Raw genomic sequence first — 13,541 nt, forward strand, 5'->3', positions numbered from 1 at the left:
GAGTGTTTCTTACCCCTGTGAGGTATAGTATCACAGACTACAGGAAGGTGAGTACTTTTCGGTGCCCTCAAAGATACACGGTCTAGATTTTCTTCCCCCTCTGGGCTCTGAGGCCCTGCAGATCTTTGGTCGGAAAAAGAACAGGTCACCAGAGGTTGAGAAGATGGAAGAAGCCGAGAAGCTACTAGCAGAGTTGTAAGATCCAGTGAAGCATCCTTAATTGGTTCACTGCCAAGGGGTGGAGCATTATCCTGAAGAGATGATGGTGTGCTTCTCTCCTGCTCACCATTAGCAATTGTGAAAGCTTGCCCTACCAATAGAGGACATATATCATTATCTAGCCTGGGGTGCTGAAGATGATCCTATGGGGGCTAGAGTGGTATTAATATTGAGGGCATTCATTTGGGCGGATATAATCCCTCAGGTGCTGAAAGCGGGAGCTACCACAATAGTATTGGGAGAGAACATGACCATCACTAAACCAGTGCTAAAAGTGTCACTTTGAGGTTCAACCTTTAGAGTCAGATACTACACTTCTATTCCCCCAACCCTACAGAATGTAATCTGGCATTCAAAGATAAAGTACGACTTACTTCATTATTGCAATCTTCAGAGTCCCCATGAGAGTCTGTGTGGTTTAATCTCAGAGGCTGCATCCTTTCAAAATAGGATGCCAAAGGTTTATTCTCCCCCAACCGGTCCGGTGGAGCATTCTGCTCCAAGCTCAGTCCTCAATAGCTGTGTCTGTGCAGATAAATGTGATGGCCGGCCATATTTGTTCATGGCAGAGTCCCAGATAGAAGAGGATGTGGGGGTCGGAACAATTGTGTTTTCAGAGGGGCGCTTTGCATGTCCTGCCACTTGATGCCCCTGTTCGCAGAGCGCCACAAACAGTAATGAATCTACAAGAACTTCTCTAGTAAAAGTCACAAGCCCACCACAACAAGGTGAAGGTGGCAGTAGCTCAGCCCATAGATTTTATCTTTGATGTGTCATTGACCCTCAAAGATTAAAAAAAAATTAGCTTGTGGCGTGGGGTCTGCAGACTCATTCAAGAGATCCATTAACCCCGACAGACACAGGCCGGCTGTGTCCTAAATGCTGAGAATACGGTTTTGAACCAGTATTGGGTTCCCGGTGATAGTTTGTTAACTCTGTAGAGTGTTGACCACTGTGGAACTCATGGCTCTCTGCTAAAGTTCACCATCCCTGCTTTGAGTTTGAGAACGGTATGCATCATTGCGGATATGCTGGATCAGTAGATTTCAATTCAAATCTGCAAACTATCAACAAATTTCGGCGCCATTTAAATACTGAATTATGTTCAGACTAAATTGTTGTTGAACTGCAGGACACCTATGAAGTTGATTAATGGAGTCCCTACTACATTGCAGCTCTGAAACACAGCTGAGAAATCTCAACAGGATATTGATAGATCATCTTCTGCTTCTCCAGAGAGAAAAGTGGTTTGCAATGAGAAGGGTAAGGAAGTAGACAAGCAGACCAAGGATTCAACTGTGTCCGAGTTCTTTACTCATTCACATGGAGAGGGTCACCTTTAAGCTATGTGACCAGAAGCCAAGCAGGAGGCAGAAGGGACTCCATGCCATTGATTTGAAATTTTGTTTCATGATTGAAGGATGAGAAGGAGTCCATCATGTTCCTGGAAAGCCAAAAATTATAAAACTAACACCAGCAAGCAAGGAATCAGAAATACCCCCAAGATGATGCAGAAGGCACAACAGAAAAACCATCACCAAAGCATAGATGCTGCTTATTTTATGAAGTAGAAAATTCCATCGATGGCTGAAATGATTATAAGTGGATTCCGAAATTTCAAGAAAAACCAACCTGTAAAAAAACAAATAAAATACAAAACAACCCCAAAACACTGAAAAAGAATTTCCTTTGAGACCCCCGAAATTTCTATAAGAAGAGCTCAACTCAGTTACCGGCCTGGCCCTGTAAGGCCACCTACACTGGGTAGGCCACATTGCATTGCAGCAGGTAACGAAAAGCTTTTTAGAAGATGGATGTAGTACATCATTAAAAAAAATGAAATTCAATGAGAAAAACACGGTGAAACTTAAGTTTCCATCAGGATTTCTTTTAAATACTTGATATATTCTTTTTAAAAAACAATTAAATTCACTTACAATAGAGTTAATGTACAGTTAGGGTAATAGTGTAAAAACAAAAAACAACTAAAGTTTGCCAGCTATGGTTAGCATCACAATCCACAACTAGCCATGCAAAGTAACCACACTACCTACAATGCATATGACCACACAATATCCATACCCACGAACATCACCTAAAAGTAAGTCAATAAATAACATACTCAAACAACAAATAATTCTATTACTATAGTCGTCCCCTTAATTTAAATGATAATGTAATACACAATCGAACACATTTAAAATTGTCATAATCTTGCATCTGTTACATCAAGACTTGAGGTCATAAGCATTCCTTTTGGTGTGCGAGTTATGGTTTGATGGCTGTTGTACAAGTTATTGACTGCAGTTAACCAGAACAACCGAATTTCACTGTTTTTCAGTGGTCTATCCGGTTAATCTTGGACTACGTCTTTCACTACATCAGCCTCTGACTATATTTGACATCATTACTGGATATCAATTGAGGGTTACATTATTACTGTATATCAACTACACGTAATACCTAAAAGAATAGGTTTGACAGTAACAGATGTCCCCTCGACAACAAACAAAAGTTAATCACGGATAAGAGTATTGCTTGGCATTCTTGGAACCTGCACAAGGAAACACGACGCAATGGGTAAGGCATCATAGGTTTTCAGATACATACCTTCAGATCATATTTTTTGTGCACGATGAGCCTGTGGCTGAACATGTTCCGCATTATGAGCATGTAATGTTCCTCACTTTCCACAGTGAGACGGTACATTCCCAAGAACTGTGGCAGCAGAGTACTTCCATGACACTGCACTATGTGCTAGAAAAAGGGAAGGTGGGGGAAAAGTTGAAAAGAATTAAAACCATTGTTACTGTCGACAGCTTTCAATTATCAATTGTTTTTTATTAAAAGGTAAAAGTTTATTGTGGATACCCATAAATATAAGTGTCAGTGTCCATGCGGGTCACAACACAGAATCAACCGCCAAAAATACTATCAAATTACCATAACTGCCAATATCCACAAATCTCCTCAAGAGCCCCTATTAATTATCATTTTTCTACTTGAATAATACACAGGGGTGTGCAATTCCCATTGCTCAATGCCAAGAACATTCTGTTTGGGGTCAAGAAAAGCAAGCGGGCGAGTGCTTCAAGGAAATGCAGTGAGCTTAGATTGCATTTCAGATGGCGGATCCAGTATCAAAATATGTGTATGCTGCAAAACCTTTAACAATTTGAGGCTACTCATAACGCCCACAGAATGCTTCCTGGTGATATGCAAAAACATGCAGAAGCTTGGAAGCATAACTGGTAAATGTTTGTTCTCAAAATGAAATGAACAAAAAAAAGTGTAACTTTGGAAACCAGGCATTGGAACAGCATTTAGTAACACATGCTTGATTCAAGTCATGAGTTTTAAAAGGTTAAATAACACAAAACAGTATTCGAAAATACTTATGAGCAACGTTTTACGACCATGAGAAAAAAATTAGGGGGCCAAAAGTGGACCCGCAAGTATATGTCTTTGCATTGGTACACATTTGTTAACTTTCAAACAGAGTTCACAAGAGTTTGGATAAGTAGGTCTGGAAAATAGCATCTGTGAATTTGATATTCACATATATTTTCTCATAATAAAATCTGCTCAGAAATTTCAAATTCATTTTCTATATCCCTCCCTTTTTTCCGCCTACCCAGGAAAATATTTTACTCTTGTTATTGTCTGGAGTACATTTCCAACATTTTCCAGTGTGGAGTGATATTGGAGAAGAGCTGGTGAATACCCCTACACATGAAAGTTTGTGGGTGTTCCAAGACTCACAGGACATCCCAAACCTAGAACTACCACTCTCCATCTACTTGCATCCACTGTAGATTTGCCGAAAGGTAGCGAAATCAGACCCTTGCTAGAATACAAATCCTGATATAATATGAATGTTGGCATTATCTGAGGGACTATTATGGGGGGCGTGGCAAGCTGCCGACGGTGATGGTCGCTGCCTAAAGCGGCTGCCGACCTCCGCCCGATAATCCTGGCAATTATCCGTCCTTGACACGGGGAATCCCCCTGTGCTTCGGGGGAACCCCTGTCGGAGACTCCAGTGCCTGCTCGGAGGCGAGGTTGGCCCCGGCGGCTGCCGTGCACAGCGGGTGGACTGACGGAGTGGCGAGGGCCCGGGTGCGGGCAAAATGGCGGCTCCCCCATTGTCCTAGCGGCCTGCCCGGCTGCGCCCTCAGCCCGGGGCGACCGCGCGGAGCCCTCCCCGGTCCAGGGAGGCTTGTCTCTGCGCCTACTCGACCTGGCCCAAGATCCACGGAACGGGCTCCAGCTCGGAGTGCGCCTGCTGTGGGCGTGGTCCGGCGGGACGCGCAAACGGGACGTCCCGGCTTTTGGCCTAGACGGACAGCGGCCTCCGGAGGGCGGCCACCCCCGCTGATTCTGTGGCGGGGAGCCGGCGAGTAGTGCTCTGCCCCAGCGGGACCCGCCCTTGCGGCACTGCGTCTGACCGGCGAAGGGGAGACAGACTGCCCTGGCTATGGGGCCACCTGTTAGACGCCTGCCTACCTGACTCCCCGGCCTGGGGCCTACGTGAAGTCCGGCCCGCACTGCCTGACGGAGTTTTACTGACCCGGCTGGGCCTCCTGCGGCGGCCGGCGGGGCACTGCTGTTGCTCCGGCCCGGGCTCGGGGCCTTGTTCTGGTGCCTACCCGCCTGTGGCCCCCCTGATTGCTGGACCCCCTTCCTTCCCGCGAACAACAGTCGGACGCCGTGGACGGCGGGGAGGCAGCGGATTAGGGGGGAGTCCGAGGCCCGGTGGGAGTGGCGGCACAAAGCGGACTCGCACACCGTCTGCCTCTGAGCGCGGGCTGGGCGCTGAGGATCTGGCCCCCCGTGTGACTCCTTCGAGCGGCGCAGACCTTGGACCCCGCCACCATACCGACACCTGCCGCTTCCCTTGGGTCTGAACGGGGGACACGGCTGCAACGGACCCATATAAGCTGCACGTCTCCTAGCTGAACAGCGCGCCGCCACCCGCGGGCCCCGCCATTGACGCCGGCCCAGGGGGCTTACTGGAACTGGACGGCGGGAAACCCAAGGGGGTGAGCTGCTAGTGCTGTGGAGGAGGGACCTACTACTGGCGACACCGGGCCGCCCCGACCGGGCCCCGAGGGTGAGGGGAAGCAGGAACGTGCGTGCGCCTCCTGCAGCGAAGCGCCCCACGTCAAGGACTGGACCTAAGCTTGCCACTCTATCACCGACCTACCTGCCCACTGCGGGGGGGGCCTACCAGCTGCGAACCGCTCTGTGCGTCCAGACCAACCTCCCTGCGCCACGATGGGGAAACCTAGAGGTGCGAAGGGGGATGGGAACCCTGTCACAGAGGCGCCCGAAGACGCTACTCAAACCGCAACAGACCTACAACAGATGCAAGACCGCATCCTGGAAGCCATCGCAGCCACGAGAGATGCGCTACACCGAGATATTACGCAGGTGTCCACAGGGTTAGGACTCCTCCGAGCGGACCACGCGAAGCTGGCGGACAGGGTCAAGTCTGCGGAGGTTACCTTAAAAGACATGGTGCCGGCTCACAAATCCATGGAGGGGCGGCTCACGGAGGCGCTAGACCGCATACAGACCCTGGAGAGACGGGCGGAGGATGCCAAAAACCGCAGCCGGCGGAACAACGTGCGCCTTCCGGAGAAAAAAGAGGGCCCGGACATGGTGGGCTTCCTGAATGACTGGCTGAAGACCGTGGTGGCCCCAGAGGGCCTCTCGCCCTTCTTCACCCTGGAAAGAGCGCACCGAGTGCCGGCCAGGCCCCCGCAACCGGGTCTGCCTCCTCGCCCAGTGGTTATTAAACTGCTACATTATAAGGACAGAGACTGGCTGCTGCAGCGGGCCAGAGAAGCGGGCCCATTTCAGGTGGACAATAGCAAGGTCACGCTCTTCCCGGACTACACGTTCGAGACCCAAAGGATGCGTGCCGCTTTCCTTTCCATCAAAAAGGAACTGCGAACTGAAGGCATACAGTACTCTCTCCTCTTCCCGGCCAGACTCCGAATAATGGTGGACGAGAAATCACAATTCTTCACTACTGCAGCGGAGGCTTGGTGGAACACCTACAAGGCGGGCACGGATGGAGCACGAATCAGGGCGGAGGAAGCACACCGAGAGCAGCCGGTGAGGAAGTCACAGAGAATCCGGGGGCGCAGACATTGGACCAGGAGGCCGACGGAATCCCAAACGGAGGACGAGAGGAGGGCGGCGTTGCAGGCAGTAGTGGATGTATCGGGATCGGCGCTTGCCCAATCGGGGAGAGCATCGGGCTCGGATGAACGTGGAACGGGCTCGGAGACGGAGCTATCAGAGCTGGGTAGCACGAAGGGACCGGAAGTCACGCCGCAGACGTCGGAAGAAATAATCGGGAGCTGAGGGAGCAGGACTGGGAGCTCTCACTGAAGCAGCGACTATGGGGGCTGCCACCTTGGACTTCGGAGCAGGCGGATGTTAGACTGGTTTGCCGTGAGTCAACTTACGTATTGCGGGGCGGAGGGTATGGGAACGGTGGATAAAGTACTTGAGTCTAGCTCACGCTCCCAAGGGCCCATAAGGCCTTCACAGTGCAGACTGTGGATTAGTACAATTTGAGAGCACGTTTGCTCGCATATGGTTTGGGTGGGAGTAACTTTAGCGAAGTTAGGTCCTGTTCTGGGGGGTGTGGGGCCTGGAGAGGTTGGGGTTACTCAAGGCATGGGGAGGGGTGAGAGGGAAGGGAGATCTTGGTGGGGGGTGGGAACGGTGTCATGCCTACAGCCTACGCGGAGTGCGCCACATGACTAAACCAAACAATATGGGAAAATGGCTGATGCTGGTTTGATAAAATGTGTGTCTTGGAACGTGAGGGGTCTGCATACTATGTCAAGGAGACATAAGATTCACGCGTACCTAGTTCGTAGGGGAATACATATAGCATTCCTGCAGGAGACCCACCTGACGAAGAAAGAGGGTATGGTGCTGCAGCGTAGATGGAGAGGGCACCTGTACAACACCACATACTCCGCCTTTGCCAGAGGGGTGCTAATCTGGATCAGGGCGGGTACTACTTTCCAAGAGACCAGGCACACTATAGATCCTGATGGCAGATTTGTAGCGGTAGAGGGCACACTTAGAGGCCGGCACATTGTACTTAGTAGTATCTACGCACATAACGTAGATCAAGCACCATACTTTGCGAAACTCTCTGGAGAGCTAGCTAGCTATCTCGCAGGCCCCGTCTTGATGGGGGGGGACTTTAATTCAATAGCAGACACGTCACTGGATAGGTCGCACCCACCGCTGCACACATCTCCAATACACAGACTAGCAAGAAGCAGATCGGAATGGCAGGGGAAATGGAGACTGGTAGATGCTTGGCATACACACCACCCAGTGGAACGAGATTACTCGTACTACTCCAGCCTGCACGACCTCCATGTCCGCCTAGACACCTTCCTGGGCTCCCAATCGGTGCTTCCTGCGGTGGCCCGCACTGAGTATCTGGCGCGCACGCTATCTGACCATAATCCCCTACTCCTGACTTTAGACTGGATGACGGAAACGTCGAGAATCCCGACGTGGCGGCTGCAGCCTGACACACTAGACGACCCTCCCTTCCGAGAGGCCCTGGCAGAAAGGATTACGCAATACTTTGCAGAAAATGAGGGCACCGCGTCTACCAGAGCAGTGGAGTGGGACGCCTTCAAGACTGTAGTGAGAGGGCACTGTATAGGGAAATATGCGGGGGTACGCCGGACTCTGCTTGATGACGTAGAGAAAGCGGAACGCACGCTGCGAGAGGCCGAACTGGCACGCCCTAACCGACCCGAGCTTCAGGGGAGGGTCAGCGAGGCGCGGGAGGCTGTAGCAGTGGAAGTGGAACGCCTCCGTAGCTTTGATTATAGAACGTACCTCACGAGGTCACTCGCAGAGGGAGATAAAACAGGAATGCTCCTAGCTTGGTTGGCAAACCCCACCAGGAACAGCCACCCGATCTTGGCCTTAACGGGGAGGGAGGGCCACATATGCCGCACGCAACCAGGTATTTTAGATAGCTTCAAATCATACTATGAGGTGTTATACCAGAGTGCATTGGTGAACCAGGGAGAGGCGATCGATGGTTTTTTAGGTGACTTGCAGCTGCCGCGGTTGGAACAGGACCAGGCGGACGCTTTGGGTCGTCGAATAGAGCTAGCGGAAATTAGAGGAGCAGTAAAGCGGATGGCATGCAGAAAAACTCCGGGCGTAGATGGACTGCCCGTTGAATTCTATGGTCGATACTTAGACCAATTGGCCCCACGACTCCAGATCATGTATAATGAATCCACGGACAGGGGCTGTCTTCCTCAGTCTATGTGCAAAGCCATAATGATCCCTCTGCTGAAGCCACGGAGGGAGAGCACTGACCCGGCGTCTTACCGTCCACTGTCCATGCTAACAACAGATTATAAGATTTTGAGTACAGTGTTGGCTTCCAGGTTACTGACACACATGCAGGACCTAGTCCATAGTGATCAATCTGGGTGCATACCTACCCGTAACACGACGCACAACATCCGACGGCTACTCAGTATTATGGGCGACCCACCCCCGGAGGCCGAGACCCCCCTCGTCTTGGTAGTAGACATAGAGAAGGCCTTTGATAGTTTGGAGTGGGAGTACCTCTACAGGGTGATGCAAAGTTTCGGTCTAGGTGAGGACTACATAAACTGGACCAAAGTATTGTACTCCTCAGCGAGTGCGAGAGTAAGGGTCGGGACTATGGAGTCACACCAATACGAAGTAAGACGGGGTACCAGGCAGGGGTGTGCACTCTCTTCCCTGTTGTTCGCACTCGCGGTCGAACCTCTTGCGGTGATGGCTAGGAGAGGAAACTACTATGAGGGGCTGCGGTTCAGAGGGACCCAGCACTTTATATCGTTATACGCGGATGACATTCTCCTGTTTTTGGAGAATGCAGAGGGAGCAGCGGACGGAGCAGAACAACTGCTGGCGCGCTTCGGTGACTTGTCTGGCCTGAGAGTTAACTGGTCCAAGACCTGTCTCTTCCCCCTACGGAAGGAGGAAGTGCGGCCCCCGACTCGACCGCAGCTAAGATGGGAACCTAGTTGCATGACCTATCTGGGAGTGCAGATCTACCACGAGAACATGTTGGATGGTAACATTGGACGGTGTATCCGTGCTCTGCAGGGCAGTATGTCCTTTTGGACTACACTGCCCCTTTCGGTGGCGGGTCGTATATCTCTTCTGAAAATGATAGTCCTACCGCGACTATTATACTATTTCAGGACCCTCCCCGTTTGGGTGCCTGGAGCGGTTTTCCGAAATCTGAAGTCGATGATTGTTTCCTTTTTATGGTGAAAGGGAAGGCGCAGAATTGCGCTAGCCACGCTGACCCGCCCAAAAGACGAGGGGGGCCTGGCAGTACCGGATTTTGAACTTTACTATCTGGCTGCCCAATTGCAGAAAAAAGGAAATTGCGAGGGCCTACCGCGGACCGGAACAGGAAAGAAACAATGGTACCCCTCGTCACTTACTGGCCTACATTGCCCTGCAGCAAAGACTGAGGCTCAGTGACCTATCCCAAGAGGAACGCACATTCCGATTATGCTGGAACCGCTCACAAAAGCGAGCAGGGATCCGGCACCCATATGCGCCCGAACTCCCGCTGGGCATGGTGACGGCATTTCCACACGGCGGAGACTGGACGCGACTCTGGGTATGGGAGGAAGCAGGACTACAGATGATAGGAGATCTATACGACGACGGGGTCCTGACCCCTTACCAGACTCTACAAGAGCGCTATGACCTCTCGAGGGGGGATTACTTGCTGCACACGGCGGTGGTGAGAGCCATTCAAAAGCATTGGGGAGAAGGACTGATGGAGCCGACGACATCACTGGCTTGTCAATATGCCATGATGTCGGCAGGCACTTTTAAAGCAGTGACGTGCCTCTACTCGAGAATGCTAGGAGAGACCCTACAGCCTTTAGCAGCACTACAGGCAAAGTGGGAAACAGATCTGCAGATGGAGATCCCCGACTCCACATGGTCCCAACTAGTACGGAGAGCTCGAAGGAGCACCAGGAACGCACGTTTCCAATTGATTCACTTTTATATACTACATAGGGCGTACCTCACCCCGAACAAAATTGCGAAATACTTTGGAGTTGAGGACGCGGCGTGCCCCAGATGCAATATGACGGGTGCGGACCTGATGCATATGCTGAGGGACTGCCCTCACTTACAAGACTATTGGAGGGAGGTAGGCAACACACTAAATGACGTGACGGACAGAGACCTGGAGTACGATAGAGCGGTCAGCGTACTGCACTGGTTCCCACATACGCCCAGAAACAAAATATCTAGCAAATTCATAGACATGGGTCTCCTCTTGGCTAAGAGGGAACTGACCAGGGGATGGAAAGCGAAAACACGGCCGACCCATCGGAGATGGTTGAACGAATTTCAAAAATGGGCAGCGAGTGAGAGCACGATCAGATACCAACTGGCCCGTCGCAGATCGAATGAGCGAGCCCAGGAGGCGGCGTTGGCTTGGGAGGTTTTAGTGCAGGCATTGCGAGATAGCTCAGTGGAAGAGGGGGAGGAGGACGGATCAGAGGAACCTGAGGTCTGCACGGGACTCACTCCAGGGCCGTTACCCTTGCCAAGCACACACACCACATAAATTACAGGAAGCTTCGTTCCACCATTCCTTAGACATGTTGTTCAACGCGAGGCGTAGGCGGCGACACCTGGGGAGGGAGGAGAGGGAGGGGGGGGGGGGAGTGTTCCCAAACTTGAACTGACTGAAACTAGATGCCACAGCTTAGAACCATAAGGGGATTGGGGATGTTCAGTTGGGGTACAAAGAAAAAGCAGTTGGTAGTCCAACTCATGTCATGATCTTAACGGTAAAATGATATACTAAGGCACCTTGAATATTGGTGACGCCGCCCGACCTCCGGGATGTGGGCTGAATGGCTGTGTATACTGCATATGAGCGTAGATGTGAGGGTGCCGATAACGTACAATTCGGTCCAATACAGAATACTGTGATGAGCGTTTGGTTTCTGCAATAAAAACCGTTTAAAAAAAAAAATCAGAGGGACTATTATCAGAAGTCATATATAGTGAGAATGCTGCCATAATTTGTCATCTCACTCAATGCATGGCACCAAAAGGGAAAATTTGATTTTTTTCTTTTTTTTCAGGACAAGAAAGTTTCTGAAGCATTCCATCCTTTGGACAGGAAGGTATTTTTTAAAAGTTCGACACCTCTGAATATGCACAGTCACCTCTTTCCTGGTGTCCCCAGTCATCATCTAAATAAATTTCCCAAAGAAACAAATGTTCTGAAACAAATATCAATCCAAATTTCTATGCCACAAACTATATCCAGAAGAATGTGTGGGTCATAGAAATGCCTAACATTCCTGTGCTTTTGTAACCATAGAGGAACTTGTGATAAGATGAGCAAAGCAGAATTAAAGTGCTACGAACTATGACCATCAAAACTTCTGTCAACAAAAACAAAGTGATGCTCCTGACCAAAGACTAGCCTCCATAGTTGTAATCCATACGCAAGGTAAACCGTCTAGGAGCTGCAGCTCATATCGGCCCATGTCCTTGCTCCATGCCGAGTCCAAGATCTTGGCAAGGCTTCTTGGGTGCACGCATGATGCCAATCATCACAAAAATAGTACATTCGGACCCGGACCAATCCGGCTTCATGCCTCGACGAAGTACTGCCTTAAACCTACGACGCCTTCACAGTGTGATGGGGAGAAGGGATACAATCAGAGAAGAGGCAGTGGTACTATCTCTAGATGCACAAATGGCATTCGATACAATAGAACGGCCTTATCTCTTTGCAGTCCTGGAACGAATTGGAATTGGCCATCATTTCCTGAATTGGATAAAGCGGATATATGCCGAACTGATGGCACATTGATAGTGAATTGCCATTCCTTGCAGGAGTTCCGATTAGGAAGGGGAACGCGTTGGGACTGCCGTCTCTCACTATTCACTTTTGCAATAATGTTAGAGCCCCTCGCAACCAGGGTGAGAGGCGACCCAATGATCAGAGGGCTAAGATGGGGGAAGGTTACGAAGATAAAATTTCAATATATGCAGATGGCATATTATTGTATGTAGCATCACCTGGTATATCCATTAACAGAATCCTCCACATATTTACTAATTTCTGCAAAAACTCTAGCTTTACCATCAACTGGTCCAAATCAATCATATAAGCTCTGTATGGACCACCACCAACACTACAATCTGATTCCGGGCAACAGGCGTGATTTCGATACTTAGGGATCTTTGTCACACCAGATCCATCCCTCTTCTTTACAAACAACCTACTGCCTCCACTGATTCGCCTATAAAAAGATGTGCGACATTGGAGATCATTGCCTCGGTCCCTACTGGGTCGCGCAGCGCTGTTTAAAATGCTGGCGCTGCCACCTTCCTTATATGCACTGCAAAACACCCCATTTAAGTCCCCGAGGCCTACGTCACCGACATAGAGAGCGAGTGAGAATGTTGTCATGGGATGGAAAACCCCCACGTATAGCCACGCATATATTAACAAGAAGCTGGTACGATGGTGAAATCATTCTCCCCAACATCAGATTATATTACTGGGCAACTAAATTGGTGGTTGTCAACCAATGGATTTACCATTCTCATGACGATTCTGCATATCAGATGGATAGACTTCTCATGGGCCCTGGTGGGTACAAGACAGCATTATACTTGAACCCTAAACACCAAAAGTTACAGGGCCCAATGAGACAAACAATAGCCATATGGTATCAGGCAACAAAAAAATTAGGCTTGCACAAGAAAGTGAAGCAAGCAATGCCCCTATGCGAAGCAGAACAGTTAGTCAAACTAAGTAGTTACCCTGGGTTTGACAAGTGGGACGTTATCGGCATCTCAACGGTAGGAGATGTCTGGAAGGGAGGGAAGATAATCCCATTTGCAGAGTTGCAATGAGAATATAAATGACGAACCAGGAAACATTCAAGTACCTACAAATATATCATGCCTTGACAGCGCTCACTCCTCGGGGTGAGGATATACCGGAAATGTCCACACTGGAAGATAAACTCCTAACAGAGCTTTTGTATTGTAAGGCAATCTCAATGGCCTACCCAAAACTAAGTAATAATCTACCGGACCCATTCCAGCCACTGTGTGAGCGCTGCCAATGTGGCATAGGTAACCTAGAAGAAGATGACTGGCAGGAAACAATGGCCTCACCGCGAGAGGCAACTATTCCATTGAAACTCAAACTAATCCAGCTTAAAATTCTACACAGAACCTATCTCTCT

General features: G+C 49.8%; 1 protein-coding gene across 1 annotated transcript in view; it reads right to left on the bottom strand.

The window, feature by feature from the left end:
* Positions 1-13,541, bottom strand: part of PIP4K2C (phosphatidylinositol-5-phosphate 4-kinase type 2 gamma) — a 400,711-nt gene that overhangs the window by 234,139 nt on the left and 153,031 nt on the right. Inside the window, exon 5 of the mRNA XM_078688969.1 lies at positions 2,830-2,976. Within this exon, the coding sequence (XP_078545095.1) occupies positions 2,830-2,976 (147 nt within the window). The remainder of the gene's footprint in view (positions 1-2,829; positions 2,977-13,541) is intronic.

Source organism: Lissotriton helveticus, chromosome 1_1 (genome assembly GCF_964261635.1).
Source record: "Lissotriton helveticus chromosome 1_1, aLisHel1.1, whole genome shotgun sequence".
Lineage (NCBI taxonomy): Eukaryota > Metazoa > Chordata > Amphibia > Caudata > Salamandridae > Lissotriton > Lissotriton helveticus.